At 35.0% G+C, this 18,384-nt stretch overlaps 1 protein-coding gene across 1 annotated transcript; it reads right to left on the reverse strand.

Moving 5' to 3' along the window:
- Positions 1 to 930: 930 nt before the first annotated feature.
- On the reverse strand, positions 931 to 18,063 carry LOC120138181. The gene is made up of 14 exons (XM_039153752.1): positions 17,633 to 18,063; positions 17,430 to 17,536; positions 17,092 to 17,236; positions 16,497 to 16,571; positions 16,356 to 16,404; positions 16,143 to 16,252; positions 15,739 to 15,846; positions 15,589 to 15,655; positions 14,988 to 15,048; positions 13,807 to 14,106; positions 12,942 to 13,320; positions 11,147 to 12,265; positions 4,091 to 4,093; positions 931 to 1,099 (listed from the first exon to the last, which is right to left on the reverse strand). The coding sequence occupies exons 1-12, from the start codon at positions 17,663 to 17,665 to the stop codon at positions 11,159 to 11,161; spliced, it is 2,541 nt and encodes an 846-aa protein (XP_039009683.1). The 5' UTR covers positions 17,666 to 18,063; the 3' UTR covers positions 931 to 1,099; positions 4,091 to 4,093; positions 11,147 to 11,158.
- Positions 18,064 to 18,384: the final 321 nt, after the last annotated feature.

An 18,384-nucleotide genomic window follows, 5' to 3' on the forward strand; every position in this document is an offset into this window, starting at 1 on the left:
GGATTCCTAATACGTGTGATGCAAGAAATTATATTATATAGGATGTCTTTATTGACAATCTTTCAAAAAAAAAATTTCTATTGAAAATAATAATTTCTATTATTTTTCTAAACAAGTATTAGTATATGTTAAACTTTAAAGAGTAAAATTAAACTGAACTCTTCGTTGGGTCAAACATAGACTGTAATTGATTTTCTAAAAAATAATTTATGTAAAATAAATTATTTAAAAATTATTTTACGTAAAATAAATTATTTTATGGTATTTTGATGATATTATTTAAATCATTTTCACTAATTGTTTGATCTATTATAATTAATTTTATAGAAAATGATTTACATAAATTGAATAAAATTTGATTCGGTTAATATTAAAAATGTTCAATTAACGATTAAATAAAAAAATTAGACTAATTCGATTAATGGTAACCGTTTGAACACTCATAATTTTAATTATTATTATTTTATTAACATAATACTAAATTATTATATTAATATAAAATGTATAAATTAATATTATTCATTATTATTAAATTAAAATATAATATTAAAAAAAAGATAATATTAACTATATTAATAATGTATTATACATTATTAAATTAAAAATATAATATAATATATTATTATAATATAACTGAATACATACTAATATAATATTATTAAAATTATATTATATATATTAAATATTTTAATAATTATCATTTTCATTAAAATGATATTAAAATATTATATTAATATTAAATAAATAAATATTTTTTTGAGTGCTTATACTTTGAACTGAAAATTAGGAAAATATTTTACCGAATATCAGATGATAAAACATTTTACAGAAAATACAAAAATCTAAGAAAATGAATTACATTAGGAAAACTAATTACAACTATCAAAAACTGAAAAAAAATTCTGAAAATATTTTACAGCTATTAAATGTAAGAAAATATTTTCCGGATATCAAAAACACCCTTAATTTGCAAAGCTCAAAGTGATTGCGGCATTTTAACACAACTTGTGCTGTTCAACAAGTGCTTCTCTCTTTTCATGTTCCTTTTTCTTCTTCCGTTTCCCCCCTTTGCTACATCTGGTGGAATCTGGTGTTTCAGCTCAACACACATTTTTCGTCCTACTAGGGTCCTACTAGGATTCAAACTCTTAAAAATATGATAGAATTTTAGGATTCAAACTCTTAAAAATAGGATAACATTTTGCTAGGATTCAAACTCCTAAAAATAGGATAGAGTTCTACTAAGATTTAAATTCCTAAAGATAGGATCTACAAGCACTATAAATAGCCATTGTAACTCACCATTGTAACACACGATTTACACATAAAACATAGAGGAAAGCACGGGAAGATACAAAGGCAAAATTATTGTAAATGATTCGAAAAGGAAATAAAAGGTAGCATTTTCTTTTTTCTTTCTTTTGCATGTGCACGTTATTTTTCTTGAGATTTAGTTCGAATAACCCAAAACGTGGGTTGCGCCGATGACCAAAATGGGTGGGGTTTCGAAGTTTCGAACCTAGATCTACCCCGAGGCTTAATTTTAAAAACCGGTTTGATTTTCGGTTAAAGGAGGGGAATAGCTTTTTAAAAATCTATATTAGTCCATTTATTTATTATATGGATATTTTATTCATTTATTTTTATTATTCATGTTATTATTATTATATGTGTATATATATATATATTAAATTATTTTCATTTATTTTTTACTATATTTTATTATTATATTATATATATATTTCTTTAATATTCTACTTATAAGTCTATTATTATATATATTGTAATTATCTTTATCTAGTCATATTTTTTATACTTTTAATGGTTTATTTATATACCTATTATTAATATATATATATATATTTAATTATTTTATTGATTATTTTTTATTTACGTAATATATCTTATAACTTTATATATATATATATATATATATATATATATATTATTTGCGTTTTTTATTTATTATTATTATTTATTTTTTAAAATCTTGTGTCTTATCATTATTATTAAACATTATATTATATTACTAACCTAAAGGATCCATTTTTTGTCTTATTTCTGACTAAAGCCCCTCACTTTTGGTGAAGTGAGAGGGTAACTTTTCTATTTTTAATACTTTGATGTATATATATATTTTTTTTTTCAAATATTACTATATATAATTATTACTTACTATTTTTTTTTTCTTTTATCTTATTTATTTATTTTATTTTCCCTTGTATCTTATTTGTTTTCTTTACCTTGTTATCTAACATTTCTCGATTTTTTTAAGGATATTTTCAAATCAATCAAGGGTAAGTAATTAGGATCGAAACTTTACCTTTTAATTTAACTTGTTATTTTTCTTAATTAAGACAACTGGAAATTACGTAGTACCGAAAGGGCGGTTCAAGGGTGCTAATCCTTCCTTGACCGTAACCGACTCTCGAGCCCGACATATTTCTGGTAAGACGCAGATCAGGTAAGAAATAGGTATCCGATCAACCCATTTATTTTTAAATAAATGATCGGTGGCGACTCCAATCCATATTTTTTAAGTCGAAGCCCAATTCCGGGGCACAACCGAAAGACGGTTGCGACAGCTTGGCGACTCCGCTGGGGACACAGGTAAGTGAGTTAGGCTAAGGTAATTTCCAGTTGTCTTTTTAATGAAAATGTAAGTTAATTTTAAGGTAACATTTCGATCCTTATACTTACTTTTGATTATATTTTCGAATAATAGTTGTACTGACAGTTTTTTAATGATTTCAGCCCTTAAAGATTTTCATCCAAAGGCTCTATACCCGAGCTCTGAACCCGTTTTAAGTGGGGGTGAAAGCGACGCCTTCGTGTGAATTATTCATCGTATGGGCCTAGCAAGTAACCTTCGGGATTCATATACCTTATGTCTTCGTGTGAATTTATTCTCCGTATGGGCATAAGGGAATGTTTCCTCTCGAGTTTAACTTAGTCCACACAAGCCTGTGATGGGTTTAGGACTAAGGGTCTGGTAAGCCCAAGGGGGCACCGGCAAGGAGAACTCGAGTACCTTTTTTTAGAACCTAAACTCGGAGACTACAAGGAGTTAGGGCCCACCCCAAAATCTCGTTTTAAACCCTAGGATGCCGAAATTATTTTCTGCTTTACTTTCTGTTCAAAACATGTGAACTAGAAATTTATGCGGTTATGACTTGTTCAAAATCAACTTGCGGGATAGAGATCATGTCCGGGTAGGAATAATAAGCATGTGGGGTAGATATCATGTGGGGTAGGACTTTTATTTTTATGATTGCTTTGATTATTATCTTTACCTTACTAACTCTTTTTATTTTTTCCTCTCTTTATTTATTTCCATCACTGCATCATTCAAAAGAGGTGTTGATCCACCAAAAATCGTGTTCGTTAACCATAAATAATCTGCATTAATGGATAAAGGTATTGTAATACAGGAGATTAAAAACCCCGAGGTACGACTATGGTCCGAGAAGCCTCAGAAAGAAAAGGGAGTCAGTCTTCAAGGAAGTTATGTGTCAGAGCTTGTTAGCTATGCCTCTATCAGCCTAAAACAGAATAATGTGCAAGAACTTCGAGACATCTGAGATAATTGGAAGAATGATCAGAAACAGAAGTTCAGTCAGCGGTATGGTGACATTGCACTTTTGCTTCATGTTAAAACCGATGAACCCTTAATCAGAGCCTTGGTTCAATTTTGGAACCTGGGATACAGTTGCTTCACTTTTAACCAGGAGGATATGGTACCTACCATCGAGGAGTATACTACACTATTGCACTGTGAAAGCATTAAACTGGAGCGAGCCTACATCAAACACATCAAGAGTTAGCCTTTCAAGAACGGACTGGCTAAGATTGTAGGAGTTGATGAAAAATGGGTGACTGACCGACTCCGAAACAAAGGTAACGGGCAAGGAATTGAGTGGATCCACATAAGGGAACTAATGAAGGACCAACCTGATGAATGGAAGACTATAGACCTTTTTGCACTAGGTCTGTATGGCTTGATCATCTTTTCGAAGGTTTTGGGATGCATTGACGCAGCCGTGGTGGAACTGTTTGAGCAACTTCTGAAACGAGTCAACCCAGCACCGACCATCTCAGCCGAGACCTTTTGGTCTCTCAACCATTGCCGAAGAGCTGGCGAATGTAGATTCATTGGATGTGTTTAATTCCTTCAAGTCTGGATTCACATCCACTTCTGGAAGACTAATGAGGTTGCCTACTGTAGATTTAGCACTACGTATTCACCTTTGAGAGAGTTCATCACCATGACAGGACATGAAGGCGCTTCAAAAGAGAAATGGATGAAAGTATTCACTCATCTTCAGGACTGGGATATTACCTGGAGAGCCCCCTGGTTGTTCCTCAGTGATGTTCTTTTCAAGTGTGGGAATTCTGACACTATGACCCTATTTGGACTTTGAGGTGCAGTTGGGTATGCTCCGTTGTTGGCACTTAGACAGTATGGGGCACATCAGTTTGTCCCAGCAACATATGGATTATCTATATCAGAGTTTATGTATCACGGTGACAATTATAAGAAGATGATCAAAGAAGCAGTCGAGTCATGGAAGAAAGTATCTCAGATGGATGTCTAGAAGATTTAGTCCGAACATACCTTTTATTGTTTTATGTCTCTTACAAGATAAAACATTTTGTCTGAATAAGGATTATTATAATAATGGACACTTTTGGATCAATGCCTCGAACATTTCATGCATTCTTGCATTTTGCATTTTTGCCTTTTTGCATTTTCATCTACATTTTAAGCATTTTCACAAACATGAAATTAAGTCGTGAAGGGCTCGATGAAGCAAATTTAACCACATGGAAGCAAGATTGTAACAGTAGGAGCCTGATCAGCTGATTTTAGGACAAAGCTTGCCAGGATGATCTAAGAAAAGAATCCCCATATCCTAAGGGCCACGATGTTGAAGCTGCTAGCTGTTACCACGTAAGAAGCCCCAACATTCCTCTGAAACCTGTAAGGCGCTTGCGAAGAAGGGGGCATGGCTATACCATTTGCACTTAGAGGATTGTTTTGTTGAACACGTCTTGATCTTTCGCTTAATCTGTTAAACGATTGAATTTATGCTACTTTCTAAGGTGGAGCAATTGAACAAATTTTAATCTTTAGTTCTTCGAATACTAAATGAATTAAGGATTCTTTAATTCTTCAAGAATTATAGATTTTTGACATATGACAAGATTAGACCTTTCTTATCCTGTCTCAAACCCCCAAATGAAATACCTTGATCAAAAAGACCAAATTTTGACATTACCTCCCTTTGAAATTCTTGAACATTGCCTTTACCTTTATGATACACCCATACCTTTCTTTGAGTCAATAAGATCACACCACTGTCTTTTTAGACTCAAAGTTAACATTTTTTTTACCATTAAAACCCAAGACATTGAGTTGTTCATTTGAACAGAAGCATTCTTCTAAATTGGGGCATCTCGAGGGGAGCCTGAACATTGAGACATGTTGGGAGCAAGGAGCAACAAAAACAATTCATTCGAAATAATCCTATCATACATTAACACTGTTTTCATGTGAATAGAATTAATCTTGCAAATCTATCCCCCTGGGGATACCTCTTTTGTGAGGACTTCCATGTATGAAATGATGAACGGCTTTCTTTCTTTATCCCTTCACAACAGGAGAAAAAATATATCCATTGTGTCCCCTTTTGAGCCTATAGTATTTTTCTTCTGATTCAACCCTAACCAAAGATCACCCTCCACACTGGGGGCCATATTGAAGAAATCTGCTCACATGAGTGAAGACATCAATCCAAAGGAGATACCACGAGGTGGACCAAATGACAAGTGCAAAGATCCAATCAAGAAGAAAAAAGAAAAAAGCAAAAAAAAAAAAAAAAACAAAGAAAAAAGAGAAACAAGAACATAAGGAAAAAAAGAAAAAAACAAGAATCAAAAAGAAAGAGGAACAAAAAGCACATGCAAATATTCCCTAAAGACAAATGGCACATCAATCTTCAAACTATGAGATTGATCAAGCACAATCATTCTCGAATCTCTGAATCACTTCACTCGAAGATCATGGAACATCCAGAGAAAATCCAGAGAAACACATATGAGCAGATCCAAATTGAGCAAGACAGGATTGAAGGCATCAGAATGAATTGATCCTTGGTTCAACACCCTGAAACACTTGTTTGGGCCTATTTATCATTTTCTTTCATAACCATGAACTCTGGCCTACATTACGTGCCTTAAAAGTCCCTTCTAATCATACATGGATTTTTAAACAGAAGAGACTATCTTCAGATTTCATCCCGCCCATCAGGATTAATATTTGTTTGCAAAAAACAATGTAATTAATGCATGGTAAAGAAAAATAACAAAGGGGGTTCAAGACGTACATCCTTAATGGCGTCTTGAAACCAAAGGAGGGTTCGAGTCGAAAACCTGAAAAGGCGGCTCGAATATAAAAATTGTGCAACTGAGGCGGTCACACAAATTCCTTGATAAGGCATCGCACAATCCGAGTGTGACCACGAATACTGGGAGTCGAAGAACACTTCCAGTAGAGGAGCATGTAGGCTGTCCCATCAAACCTTTGAGCATCAAATGCCAAACCTTTGAGCATCAAATGCCAAACCTTTGACCAAACACAATAACCTGAGACTTTTTATCCTTTCCTTACTTGACTATCTCCCAAAGATAGCTTGGATCTTGGCAGTTGTCAAATAACTATAATTTATTAAAGGATTAACATTATAATTAATTCTTTGATAGCCGATGAACTCTAGTTTTATGATTCGTCTCAATTGTAAAACCGTGATAGGGGCAATATTTTTAAAACTTGAGATTAAACATTTTTTGAAACTCTTTTAATTGATATTTTCATGACTTTGAAAATAAAGAGAAAGAAAACATTTTTTTTCAAACAAGACAGTCTCTCTAGAGTGGATCTTGGTAAATGACATGTAACTCTCAAACACAAAGCTCATGCTTAGAATCAATGATGAAGCAAAAAATAAGGAACATTTGGGGTATCTTTGAAGATTCAACATCAAATATTGGGGCATTTTTGGATATTGAGGCATCTTTGGGGATTCAACATCCTAATGCGAATTATCGGACCTTTTTCAGGAGATAAAATATAACCAATTCATGTTACATGCATCTTATGCATACATTTTAGAGCGTCATATCTATCATTTTCTTTCCACGTACATAATTTTTTACAGCTTTAGAGTCAAGTTCGACTTCAAGACGAAGGATACTCGATTCAAAAGCACCTTTACAGATTGATGTCGGTTGCTTAGCTCAGCAGCAAGAAGCTACACTTCAACCAACTTGACAGATAGAAAGATCGACATTCATTTTCAGATTCGACATTTCCAATATAAATTCTGTCTCGCTTGAGACAATCTCATTTAATGCAGATGATTATCTCACTTAAGATTGCTTTTTTAAAACATACTTTGTCTCACTTGGGACTGTTTTACTCGAAAGAAGATTTATTTCACTCATGATTGTTTTTCTTAAAACAAGATTTGTCTCGCTTGAGACCGTTTTCACTAGAAGAGTTTTGTCTCTCTTGAGACAGTTTCCCTTGAAATAAATTTTGTCTCTCTTGAGACAGTTTCTCTTGAAACAAATTTCGTCTATCTTGAGACAGTTTCCCTTGAAACAAAATATTTGAATATGTTTTCTTTGAAACAAATTTCGTCTCCCTTGAGACAGTTTCTTTTGGAACTAAGTTTTGTCTCTCTTGAGACAGTTCTCTTGAATCAATTTTCGTCTATCTTGAGACAGTTACTCTTGAAACAAAAAATCTTCAAATTTATTTCCCTTAAAACATAATTTTGTTTCCCTTGAGACCGTTTCTCATGAAACAACAGATATCTTTGAGATCGTTTCCCTTGAAACGAATTCTATCTCTTTCAAGACAACTTCTTTTGAAGCATCATCTGAACCGTTACACTCAGCTCAGGCACATACTTGAGATGGTCGAGAAGCATTTCTCAAATCAAAAATAGAATGTGCACATCAGATTTGAACATTTGAAGAATTCAAGATCAGGGATCAAAATTTGAAGATTCAAGAATCAAGATTCCAGACAGGCAACTGGAGATCGAGATTTCTCTCTAAAGCCCCAAGATAACATATGTTGCATATGCATTTTAGGCACACCTAAGAGCATTGCATCCATAGCATCACATATATGCATAACTTTTTCAGGTTTTAGCTAGAGTCAATTTCAACTTTGCGGCGAAGGATATTGAACTCAAAGCGACACGATTTGCTCGAGAGTGGATTTCAACTTCACGACGAAGGATATCTAGCTCGAAGTCAAACTTCACAATAAAGGGGTCTCCACGGTTTCAACTTCACGGCGAAGGGAATTGTGTCCACCCGCAACATACAATACTTGGATTTCAACTTCACGACGAAGGATATTCAAGTCAATGCTCAACTTCACAGCGAAGGGGCCATCCGCGATTTCAACTCCACGACGGAGGATATCATGGCACTCGAGACAACACAAGTTCAACTTCACAACGAAGGGACGGCTAGTTGTCAACAAACAACTTCTCAATTTCAGAGCCAATTTCAACTTCACAACGAAGGATATTGGACTCCAGACAACGCAAGTTCAACTTCACGACGAAGGCACCGCTGCTTGTCAACAACAACTTCTCAATTTCAGAGCCAATTTCAACTTTACAACGAAGGATATTGGACTTCAGACAACGCAAGTTCAACTTCACGACGAAGGGACCGCTGCTTGTCAACAACAACTTCCCAATCTCAGAGCCAATTTCAACTTCACAACGAAGGATATTGGACTCCAGACAATGCAAGTTCAACTTCACGACGAAGGGACCGCTGCTTGTCAACAACAACTTCCCAATCTCAGAGCCAATTTCAACTTCACAACGAAGGATATTGGACTCCAGACAACGCAAGTTCAACTTCACGGCGAAGGGACCGCTGCTTGTCAACAAAATTTCATTCAGATTCAATTTCAACTTCACAACGAAGGATATTGGACTCGAGACAACACAAGTTCAACTTCACAACGAAGGGACGGCTGGTTGTCAACAAACAATTTCCCGGTTCCAGAGCCAATTTCAACTTCACGACGGAGGATATTGGACTTGGAACAATGCTACCTACTTGGATTTCAACTTCACGACGAAGGATATCCAACTCAAAGAAGGATTATCTGCCATCAAAATTGTCGAGTTCAACTCCATTCAGCTCGATGACACATCAATCGCACTACTTTCCGGTTGCAGTCGAGGTTTTCAAGTCGAGAAGAGGACCTGGGTTAGCCGTGCCTTAGTGACAAGCAACCATTTTCAAACAGCATAGCTTAAGTCAAGAAAAAGCTATCTGTCAATGAAGATTTCTGAGTTCGATTCCGATCCAAGGTCTTTAAACCGAGAAGAAGACCGAAGGGTAACGAGAAGCCACGTGCTGATTCAAATTCCAAACTACGGCTTTAATTTCATATCATTTCAAGATAAACTCGACTTCACGATGGAGGAGTCATTCGTAACTCAATTCGAGAGGGAGTTATTGAAACATCAGAGTTAATTTTCAACTCCACTGAACGAAATGTGTGTCTTTTAATCTTTGCCCTATCCCCGTTACACGACTATGGGCAAAGAGGGGCAGCTGTCAACACACATTTTTCGTCCTACTAGGATTCAAACTCCTAAAAATAGGATAGAATTTTAGGATTCAAACTCCTAAAAATATGATAACATTTTGCTAGGATTCAAACTCCTAAAAATAGGATAGAGTTCTACTAAGATTTAAATTCCTAAAGATAGGATCCACAAGCACTATAAATAGCCATTGTAACTCACCATTGTAACACACGATTTACACACAAAACATAGAGGAAAGCACGGGAAGATACAAAGGTAAAATTATTGTAAAGGATTCGAAAAGGAAATAAAAGGTAGCATTTTCTTTTTTCTTTCTTTTGTATGTGCACGTTATTTTTCTTGAGATTTAGTTCGAATAACCCAAAACGTGGGTTGCGCCGATGACCAAAATGGGTGGGGTTTCGAAGTTTCGAACCTAGATCTACCCCGAGGCTTAATTTTAAAAACCGGTTTGATTTTCGGTTAAAGGAGGGAATAGCTTTTTAAAAATCTATATTAGTCATTTATTTATTATATGGATATTTTCATTTATTTTTATTATTCATGTTATTATATTATATGTGTATATATATATATATTAAATTATTTTCATTTATTTTTTTACTATATTTTATTATTATTATTATATATATATTTCTTTAATATTCTACTTATAAGTCTATTATTACTATATATATTGTAATTATCTTTATCTAGTCATATATTTTTTATACTTTTAATGGTTTATTTATATACCTATTATTAATATATATATATATATATTTAATTATTTTTATTTGATTATTTTTTTATTTACGTAATATATCTTATAACTTTATATATATATATATATATATATATATATTATTGCGTTTTTTATTTATTATTATTATTATTTTTTTAAAATCTTGTGTCTTTATCATTATTATTATTAAACATTATATTATATTACTAACCTAGAGGATCCATTTTTTGTCTTATTCTGACTAAAGCCCCTCACTTTTGGTGAAGTGAGAGGGTAACTTTTCTATTTTTAATACTTTGATGTATATATATATATTTTTCCTTTTTCAAATATTACTATATATAATTATTACTTTACTATTTTTTTTTCTTTTATCTTATTTATTTATTTTATTTTTCCCTTGTATCTTATTTGTTTTCTTTATCTTGTTTATCTAACACATTTCTCGATTTTTTTTAAGGATATTTTCAAATCAATCAAGGGTAAGTAATTAGGATCGAAACTTTACCTTTTAATTTAACTTGTTATTTTTCTTAATTAAGACAACTGGAAATTACGTAGTACCGAAAGGGCGGTTCAAGGGTGCTAATCCTTCCTTGACCGTAACCGACTCCCGAGCCCGACATATTTCTGGTAAGACGCAGATCAGGTAAGAAATAGGGTATCCGATCAACCCATTTACTTTTAAATAAATGATCGGTGGCGACTCCAATCCATATTTTTTAAGTCGAAGCCCAATTCCGGAGCACAACCGAAAGACGGTTGCGACATAAATCATTAATTAGTCGGTGGCTTTGCTATTCGACTCCTTTACCACTGGCTTTTCCAGCCCTGTAAATGACCTGTTTTCTTCTCCTGATATGTTTCCTTGAAATTTGAAATTTTGCTCGTCTTCTTTTAACTTCTGTTGCTTCTTGGCCATGCGTTTCAGCTCATCTTTTGCAACCAGTTTCCAATTCTTTGTAGCAGTAGTACGTGGCTCAGAAGGACTCTGGTTCGTCTCAACCAATTTTTGCTTCTTCGGCATCCTTCCCTTGCCATCAGAATTATATAAGGATGGGGCACGTCTTTTATTCTTCTTCATTGGAGATTGATTATTGGTCGAAATTTCATCACTTAACTTCGGTTGTAGGCTGTCTTTCTCGTCATTGACTATCTCTGCTGCATCTGCAGAGGGACCAGCCTTCGTTGTTTCTAAAATAATTTTGACAAGCACATATCTTGTCTCGCAAGGATCCCCTTTCTCAAGCAGATGATAGTTGATCTCACGACTTTTTCTCCTCCTCCCTTTTGTAAAAGATTTAACATCTTGTACAATCAGATCAAAAAGTTTAGCAGTACTCTTTGCAGTACTCTTTGGTATAAACACCTGGAAAAAGAAAAACTTATTTACTAAAAGAATACTATACAGATAAGTTCGTGTACCAGAACAATGCGAGAAACCAAAACAAATCAAGGGATGGTGGCATTTCTGATGGCAGGTTAATTTATCTTCAGCATGGAAAACATGAACACGTCTCAATGATAAGAACATAAAAAATTCAATGGAGTGGATGTCAAAGGCACTTACCAAACCAGAGCATGGAGAAAATGCATATCTTGACATTGATTCAAGCAGATTACCAGTCTTTGTTAATGTCCATACAGAATCCTGAACTAAAGATGCAAGCTGAGCAACTTCTTTGGCAAGATCTTCATCTGATTTAGTTTCTGAAAATCCTGAGATTTCAGGAACGAATTTAACTTCTGAATCCGATATACCGAGTTCTCTTGCAAATTCAACACCTAACTTCCAATTTCCATAATATAGAACAGAAGCAAAGGTCCAGACAACAAAAGCATCTTGAGGGTTGTTTACCAATGCCAGGTGAAACATCAAAATCCAACCCTGTTCTATGCAGAAAGAAATAATAGAGACATCTCAGATACTGAAATACATTTTTTTTTATAGAAGTTGGAAGTCTCATTAAAACTCCCTTCGTATTCGTCACACACTAAGAAGTATGTTAACGAACATTGGAAAAGAAAAGAGTACCTAATAGTTATTAATAATACCAATACATAAGAAAACACGAAATATCCTCCTATGGTGATATACACCATTACAACAAACACTTAAACTCTCACAACATCAACCAAAAACCACAATCGACAAATACTCTATTTCTAAGTTACACCTCCAGCATTTGGATAAAAAACAACTCAAAATAATAACACAGAAAAACCAACACCTGCAACCATTTAAACTAAATCAAAGCCACAATTGAGAGACGAGATCTAATGAGAATCGACTTCGTCAGGGACCCAAGAGTTTGGTTTGAATGAAGACTCAATCTTATGCACCATGATTTTGAAGGAGTTGTCATCGACCTTCAATTTCAACGTCTCATTAATTCTCACATGAACCTTTGTCAGGACTTGAATTTTTTCCCGATCAAAAGATGATGGTGGCTGACAGCTTTCGTCGATTGCTAATAAATAACCCACTTACTGCAATGTTTTTGAAAGTATCCCAATTCCCAAGCGTGAAAGAAACACCCTCGCAAACTAACACACTCGACTACCAAACTCTCTAACCAAGCTTCGACTTTGGAGAACCACTTTGCGAGTGTTTTTGATTTATCGTTCTTCACACTTCTCAACGAAGCCGAGTCTTTGAAAACCATTAGAACTACATTTCCAGCAGCTCTCATTATCGAGAAACCAGTGAGGCCCTTGGCTTGCATTTGATTAGCAAGATTACTAATTTTGATAAAGTTCTTACACCACCCCCCTAGATATTTACTCAATACGAGAAGTTTATCGTTATCCACCACTTCTTCAACTTCACAGTGATTATTCCTCGAAACAACTTCCATCCCGAACTTGCGGTGAACAGCTGTCGAGGACTTTCTCCAATAGGAATGACGAGGTTTGAATTTAGCGAAAGAAACACCAATTTTGCTGTCGTCAATAAGAGAACCATTCATTTGTTAGATCGATTTCCTTGCTTCTTCAATTGTTGTGAAGCGAATGAAACCAAAGCGACCTCCTTTTGAATTTCTTTTATTTGGAATAAAAGAATCAATTACCCGACCGTGGTTGCAAAATAAAGATTCAAGCCTCTTCCAATGGATCTTCTCTGGTAAATTTTCAATAAATAAGTGTAGCATCCGGCTTGTCATTACTGCACCCCTTTGTGGTGGACTCCTTGGTTCCATCGTAGACAACATCTGCGACAGACTTTTCATCACACACCCATATTTAACAGGCACATAAATACTTGGAGATGCTATAGGAGCTGATTTGGCATTTGCAGTACAGTACTAGAGGAACGGATAACATCCATACTTGTCAAATGGATCAGAATCTATAACTATTCCTCTTTAACAACTAGATTCTTCTTGCCAACTCAATGTGCAAAAGGGACTTCAACTTGACATCAAAAACCATTTCTTGAAGGGCATCTTGGCAACAACTGCAAATTTTGCATTTGAGAAGAGAGAGAAACCTTTCTTTGACATCTTCAGGCAGACCCGTAATGAAGATAGTGCGAACCTCGTCATGATGAGAAGGGTGAGATGGCGGAGAAGCGCAGCTGCAGAGGGCGGAGGAGCTTGGACCAAAGGTTTCTTCTGGTGAAAAGGGTGGATTCCAGCACCCGGCATGTGATGAATGATTATTGAAGTTAAAATCTCAGTGACTGACGACTCTTCCTGGTCGCGCTCCCGGCGGTGGTGAATGTTGTGACTGCCGGCGAAGAAGAAGAGAAGGGTGGAGGTGATGAAGAGATTCCGATGGTAGTCAACGAAACCCTCAGAGATGGATTAGATCGGGAGATTGCAACTTGGCAGAACAATGGCGGGTTATGGTTTTGTCGAATCGGTCAAAGGCAGATTCACGGAGAACAGCACCGAGTCTGGATACTAGGATAGATGGGTTTTGTTCACGAGTGTACGGCGAGCACGGTGGTATGACGGTGTCGAACATGGACGACGGATGGCGGCGTTAATCGGTGAAAAACGGCGTTTAGATCTGCGCCGATTGGAAGACTTTCTCGAAAATCTAATCTCAAAAATGGAATCAGAGAGAGGCAACGATCTTCCTAAGGAAAAACGGCGGCGAACGGATAACGGAGTGTGGCGGCGGACGGCGATGATTAACGGCGGCGAACGACAATGAAGTTCATGTTAAACATGATGCAGTGGTAAAGATGTGCTGAAATGATGGATGATAACAAAATCACCTTGAACCAAGTGAGAAGCGGGAGCTTCCCTCACTAGGTTTGAAATTCAAATTAAACATTCTATGTTTTGATACTGAAATACATGATAACATGCAAATCCACTTTACCATCCACCAGTTCCTTGTATTTACATATTATGATAATTCCTCTTGATATGAACCATCAATGCAAAGCAAAATATTTCCCAACATATATGCTCATTCTTATCGGCGATATTTCCAACCCAATCTGAGAGAGGTTTAACAGAGAATGCTAACTTTCCATTTTCCAGTAAACTAAAAGAAAGTCTAACCACTCTTAATAGCCAAGAGTTATTGATAATGATAACGATAAGAAGTCTTATGATATTCTATGCTTGAGAACGAAAAATAGAGAAGTAGCTCACCATAGACTGCTATCGGCAGGATGATCACAAGAAATCAACTTATCCAAATGAAGAATAGTTTCTGCCAAAAAGACAAGAAAAAGATTCAGGAAGTCAAACCATAAGATTAAATACATTTGTTTGAAAGACCTTATTAAAGGTCATAGGTATGCAAGCCAGTGGAAAGTATTTCATTCTTTGAAAGTATCATATTGGCTGGAATAATATTTTGAATTTTTTCTCAAAATTATGTCAAACTATATAAATTTTCATGCTGAGCATACCGAACCAGCCAAGCATAATAAAGATTATGTTTTGCAGATAATAATAATTATCAAATTGTGGTCATAACTCAAAAAGCATTCACATTGCTCTTTCTATAAGATAACCTTAACATTATCGACAACTATTAATATACACTGGGTGAGAGTATCAAGAGAGTGCACTAATATCTCTCAATCACTTTGGATTCCAAATACTTCTAATACTGAGAATTTATATTGTCCAAAAGAGGTAAAAAGTCCTGACAAAGGCAACTTGATTCAAATAGCAAAACAAATTTCATAAATCATAATCCCTTCATGCTACAAGACTACTCCAGCAGCAATGTTAGAAACAGAACCTAAAACCAAGCTCACCATCAGCATCATTGAATTCTTCGCAGATCTCTGTTGATTAATGTATGCTGCCTGTAAAGCAAACAAATCTCAGCTAATCTCTACACAGACAATAAGTTAAATTATGGACAATCATTAGCTAAAAGTGTGTGAACCTGAAATGGAAGTAAAATGTTCAGGAGGTTAAATCTCTCAAGCAAGCAGATGGATGGCACAGCAGCTCCATATGACAGCATGTAGTTCATTTCCATCATTAATCTGCCCTGATAAATGAAGAACATTATGATGATAAATGATAGGTAAATATGATAAAATCACCTTAATTTACACCAAAAAAGACAAGGATTCAAAGGAAAAGGGCTGTAAATTAGCCACAGTATGGTTGGTTCTTGGGCTAGTTGAGGCTTACTAAGAGCAAATCTGAACAGTACGAGAAAGGGAGGCAAGAAAAGAATCACATTCACAAACGGGGAGAGAGAAAGAGACAGAGCAAGAGCAAGTGAGAGAAGAGAAACTATCTAGGCAGTGGAAAAGTTCTCAACTGATCATTCTGAACTACCTTATCTAATCCCTCAATGGAGTCCCAAAGATCGTGCATTGTTCTCTCAGTATCCTCTGAAATTGACAAGTGCAGACGAGCTGCAATTCTTAAGCCCCGGAGAATTCTTGCTAGGTAAGAAAAATTGCAGTAAATTTCAGTTAATGTCTCATAATGTAGCAGTTCATTCATCCAAAACATATAAGATTCTGCACTCAATAAAGTTAAAATCACCTACCACAGTCCTCTTGAAAGACACATGGGCAGGGATTAATGTCCGTAGCTGAGTCAAAGCACCAAACAAAAGAGTCAGATGATAAAGATTAGTGCAGGTTATGAAACACAAAATTGTTATTGGCAGAGGTGGAGAATCACCTTTAACAACTTCAGGTCTGACATTCCATCGTTGTAATCGTAGATGTTACACGTAAAAGGGTCAAAAAAAATAAGCTGCACCCAGAATTCAATCAGAATCATTATCAACCAGATCGCATCTCATGGGGAAGATGAGAAAGTGAGGTCTTAACAAGCTAATAAATGGACTACAATAGCTCTTTCCATGGAATAAACATACATGCGAACCGATACCCGTTAATAGTGAAGTCCCGAACCCTCTGTTCTCCGAGGATTATGTCTTTTTTATCGCATCTTTTGGGATTAAGATGGTAAGAATTTTCTTTCCTTTATTATGTTTAGCAACTGTCTCAAAGCTTGATACCTATTAGAACATACAAAATCATATTACATAATAAGAAACCTCTTCCTACCAAGGCCATTCATTCCAGAAGTAACATAAGAAGTTACCATAGTAATGAATCAAGAAATTGACATCAACTATAAACCTTTATATGCACCATGCATATTGGAAAAATGGAAATCTTCGTTCAACAATAACAGCTATACGAAATTTCTTTCTTATCTGTAGTAAGATATTACAAATAGCAATAGTAAACTTTTATAATCAACCAGCCTTCCCTGTAATTCTAACTAAAAGAATACCAAGAAGATTGTGACCAAACCTGTTTAAGATTCGCACGGTTATCACATCAAAATCTCCAGGTATTCTATTTAGTAATAAATCTCTAACACAGCCGCCAACTAAATAGGCCTCAACACTGAAATATGTAAGGAAAATATAACTAGCATTGCTTTCGATTAAAAATGTAACCAAATGAGCAAACTAGCGAAGTAAACTAAACCTAGATGAAATCTTCACTTGCAATTTTCAGCTTAAAGACCCTAAATTGATGAGACCTTGGCAATGTGAAGCAATTAATAAAACAAATGGGTAACGTGAAAGATGATTACCCTCCTTTACGAAGAGTATCTAATACAATCCATGGTGGATGCGAAATCATAGAGGAAGATATCCCCACCTTGCTTGCTTGGATTTTTCTTCCATTTTGACGTGTAAACTACATCAATTTTCATAAGAATCGATGGTTTCAATTCCCAGATAATGATTGAAAAAAAATGCTGAACGGAAGGTTAAATTAGGCATAGTGTGATACTTGATGGAAGAGTGGGATTAGCCGCTGGAGCATTTTAGAATATAATTCAGCTTGCAAACTTCTTTCGCCTAACGTGGTGTGGTTGCACCTCTGAGCCAAAAAAAAAAAAAGTAAGACTTTGTTTTATGTTGAAAAGATATTCGACGAATTGCCACAAATAAAATCAAAACCAAAGACAGAGGCAAAAGAAAAACATGGAGACACCTGGAAGCGAGTCAAGGATTTGAGACAAGAGGGGAAGGACTTTTGCCTCTCATAAAAATCGACATAGATATTTGAGTTAGATCGTGTGTTGTTGCCGGTATGCTCCCTGCTGCCCGGCCGGCTGTTTGAATCTGAAATAGCCCAGTCAAGAGGAAAGGGTTGTCATCTTTCGAGTTTCGAGTAAGCTGCCATTTTTGTTTAGTAGTTATTTAGAGGCGTAGGGCTGAAAACCTTATGGTTCCGCTTGTCAGAGGTCCTCAATAGATCAAATTTACCCGATAAATGAATAATTAAATTATATTTTTTAAAACTATTAATTGAGTTGAATAAAATTTGATTAGTTTAATTAATCTTTAAATTAATTAAAATTTATTTTAATTTTTAGTTAGATTAATTGAGTTTAACAAAATAATTTTTTATTTACATTATATTTGATTCCGTATCCAAAATTTCATGAATCTAATATGATTAAAATTTGAAGTACACTATCAAAATAGTCACTTGTCTTTTATATTTGTACATCGTTGTTATTTAAATTCATAAAAGTT

Source organism: Hibiscus syriacus, unplaced genomic scaffold (genome assembly GCF_006381635.1).
Source record: "Hibiscus syriacus cultivar Baekdansim isolate YM2019G1 unplaced genomic scaffold, ASM638163v2 tig00110678_pilon, whole genome shotgun sequence".
NCBI lineage: Eukaryota > Viridiplantae > Streptophyta > Magnoliopsida > Malvales > Malvaceae > Hibiscus > Hibiscus syriacus.

Coding starts and splice junctions, on each gene's coding strand:
- LOC120138181 (XM_039153752.1), bottom strand. CDS start 17,665: ATGCTCCAGCGGCTAATCCCACTCTTCCATCAA. Junction 17,537..17,632: donor TAATCCCACTCTTCCATCAA/GTATCACACTAT, acceptor AAATTGATGTAG/TTTACACGTCAAAATGGAAG. Junction 15,049..15,588: donor GATGGTGAGCTTGGTTTTAG/GTTCTGTTTCTA, acceptor TCTTTTTGGCAG/AAACTATTCTTCATTTGGAT.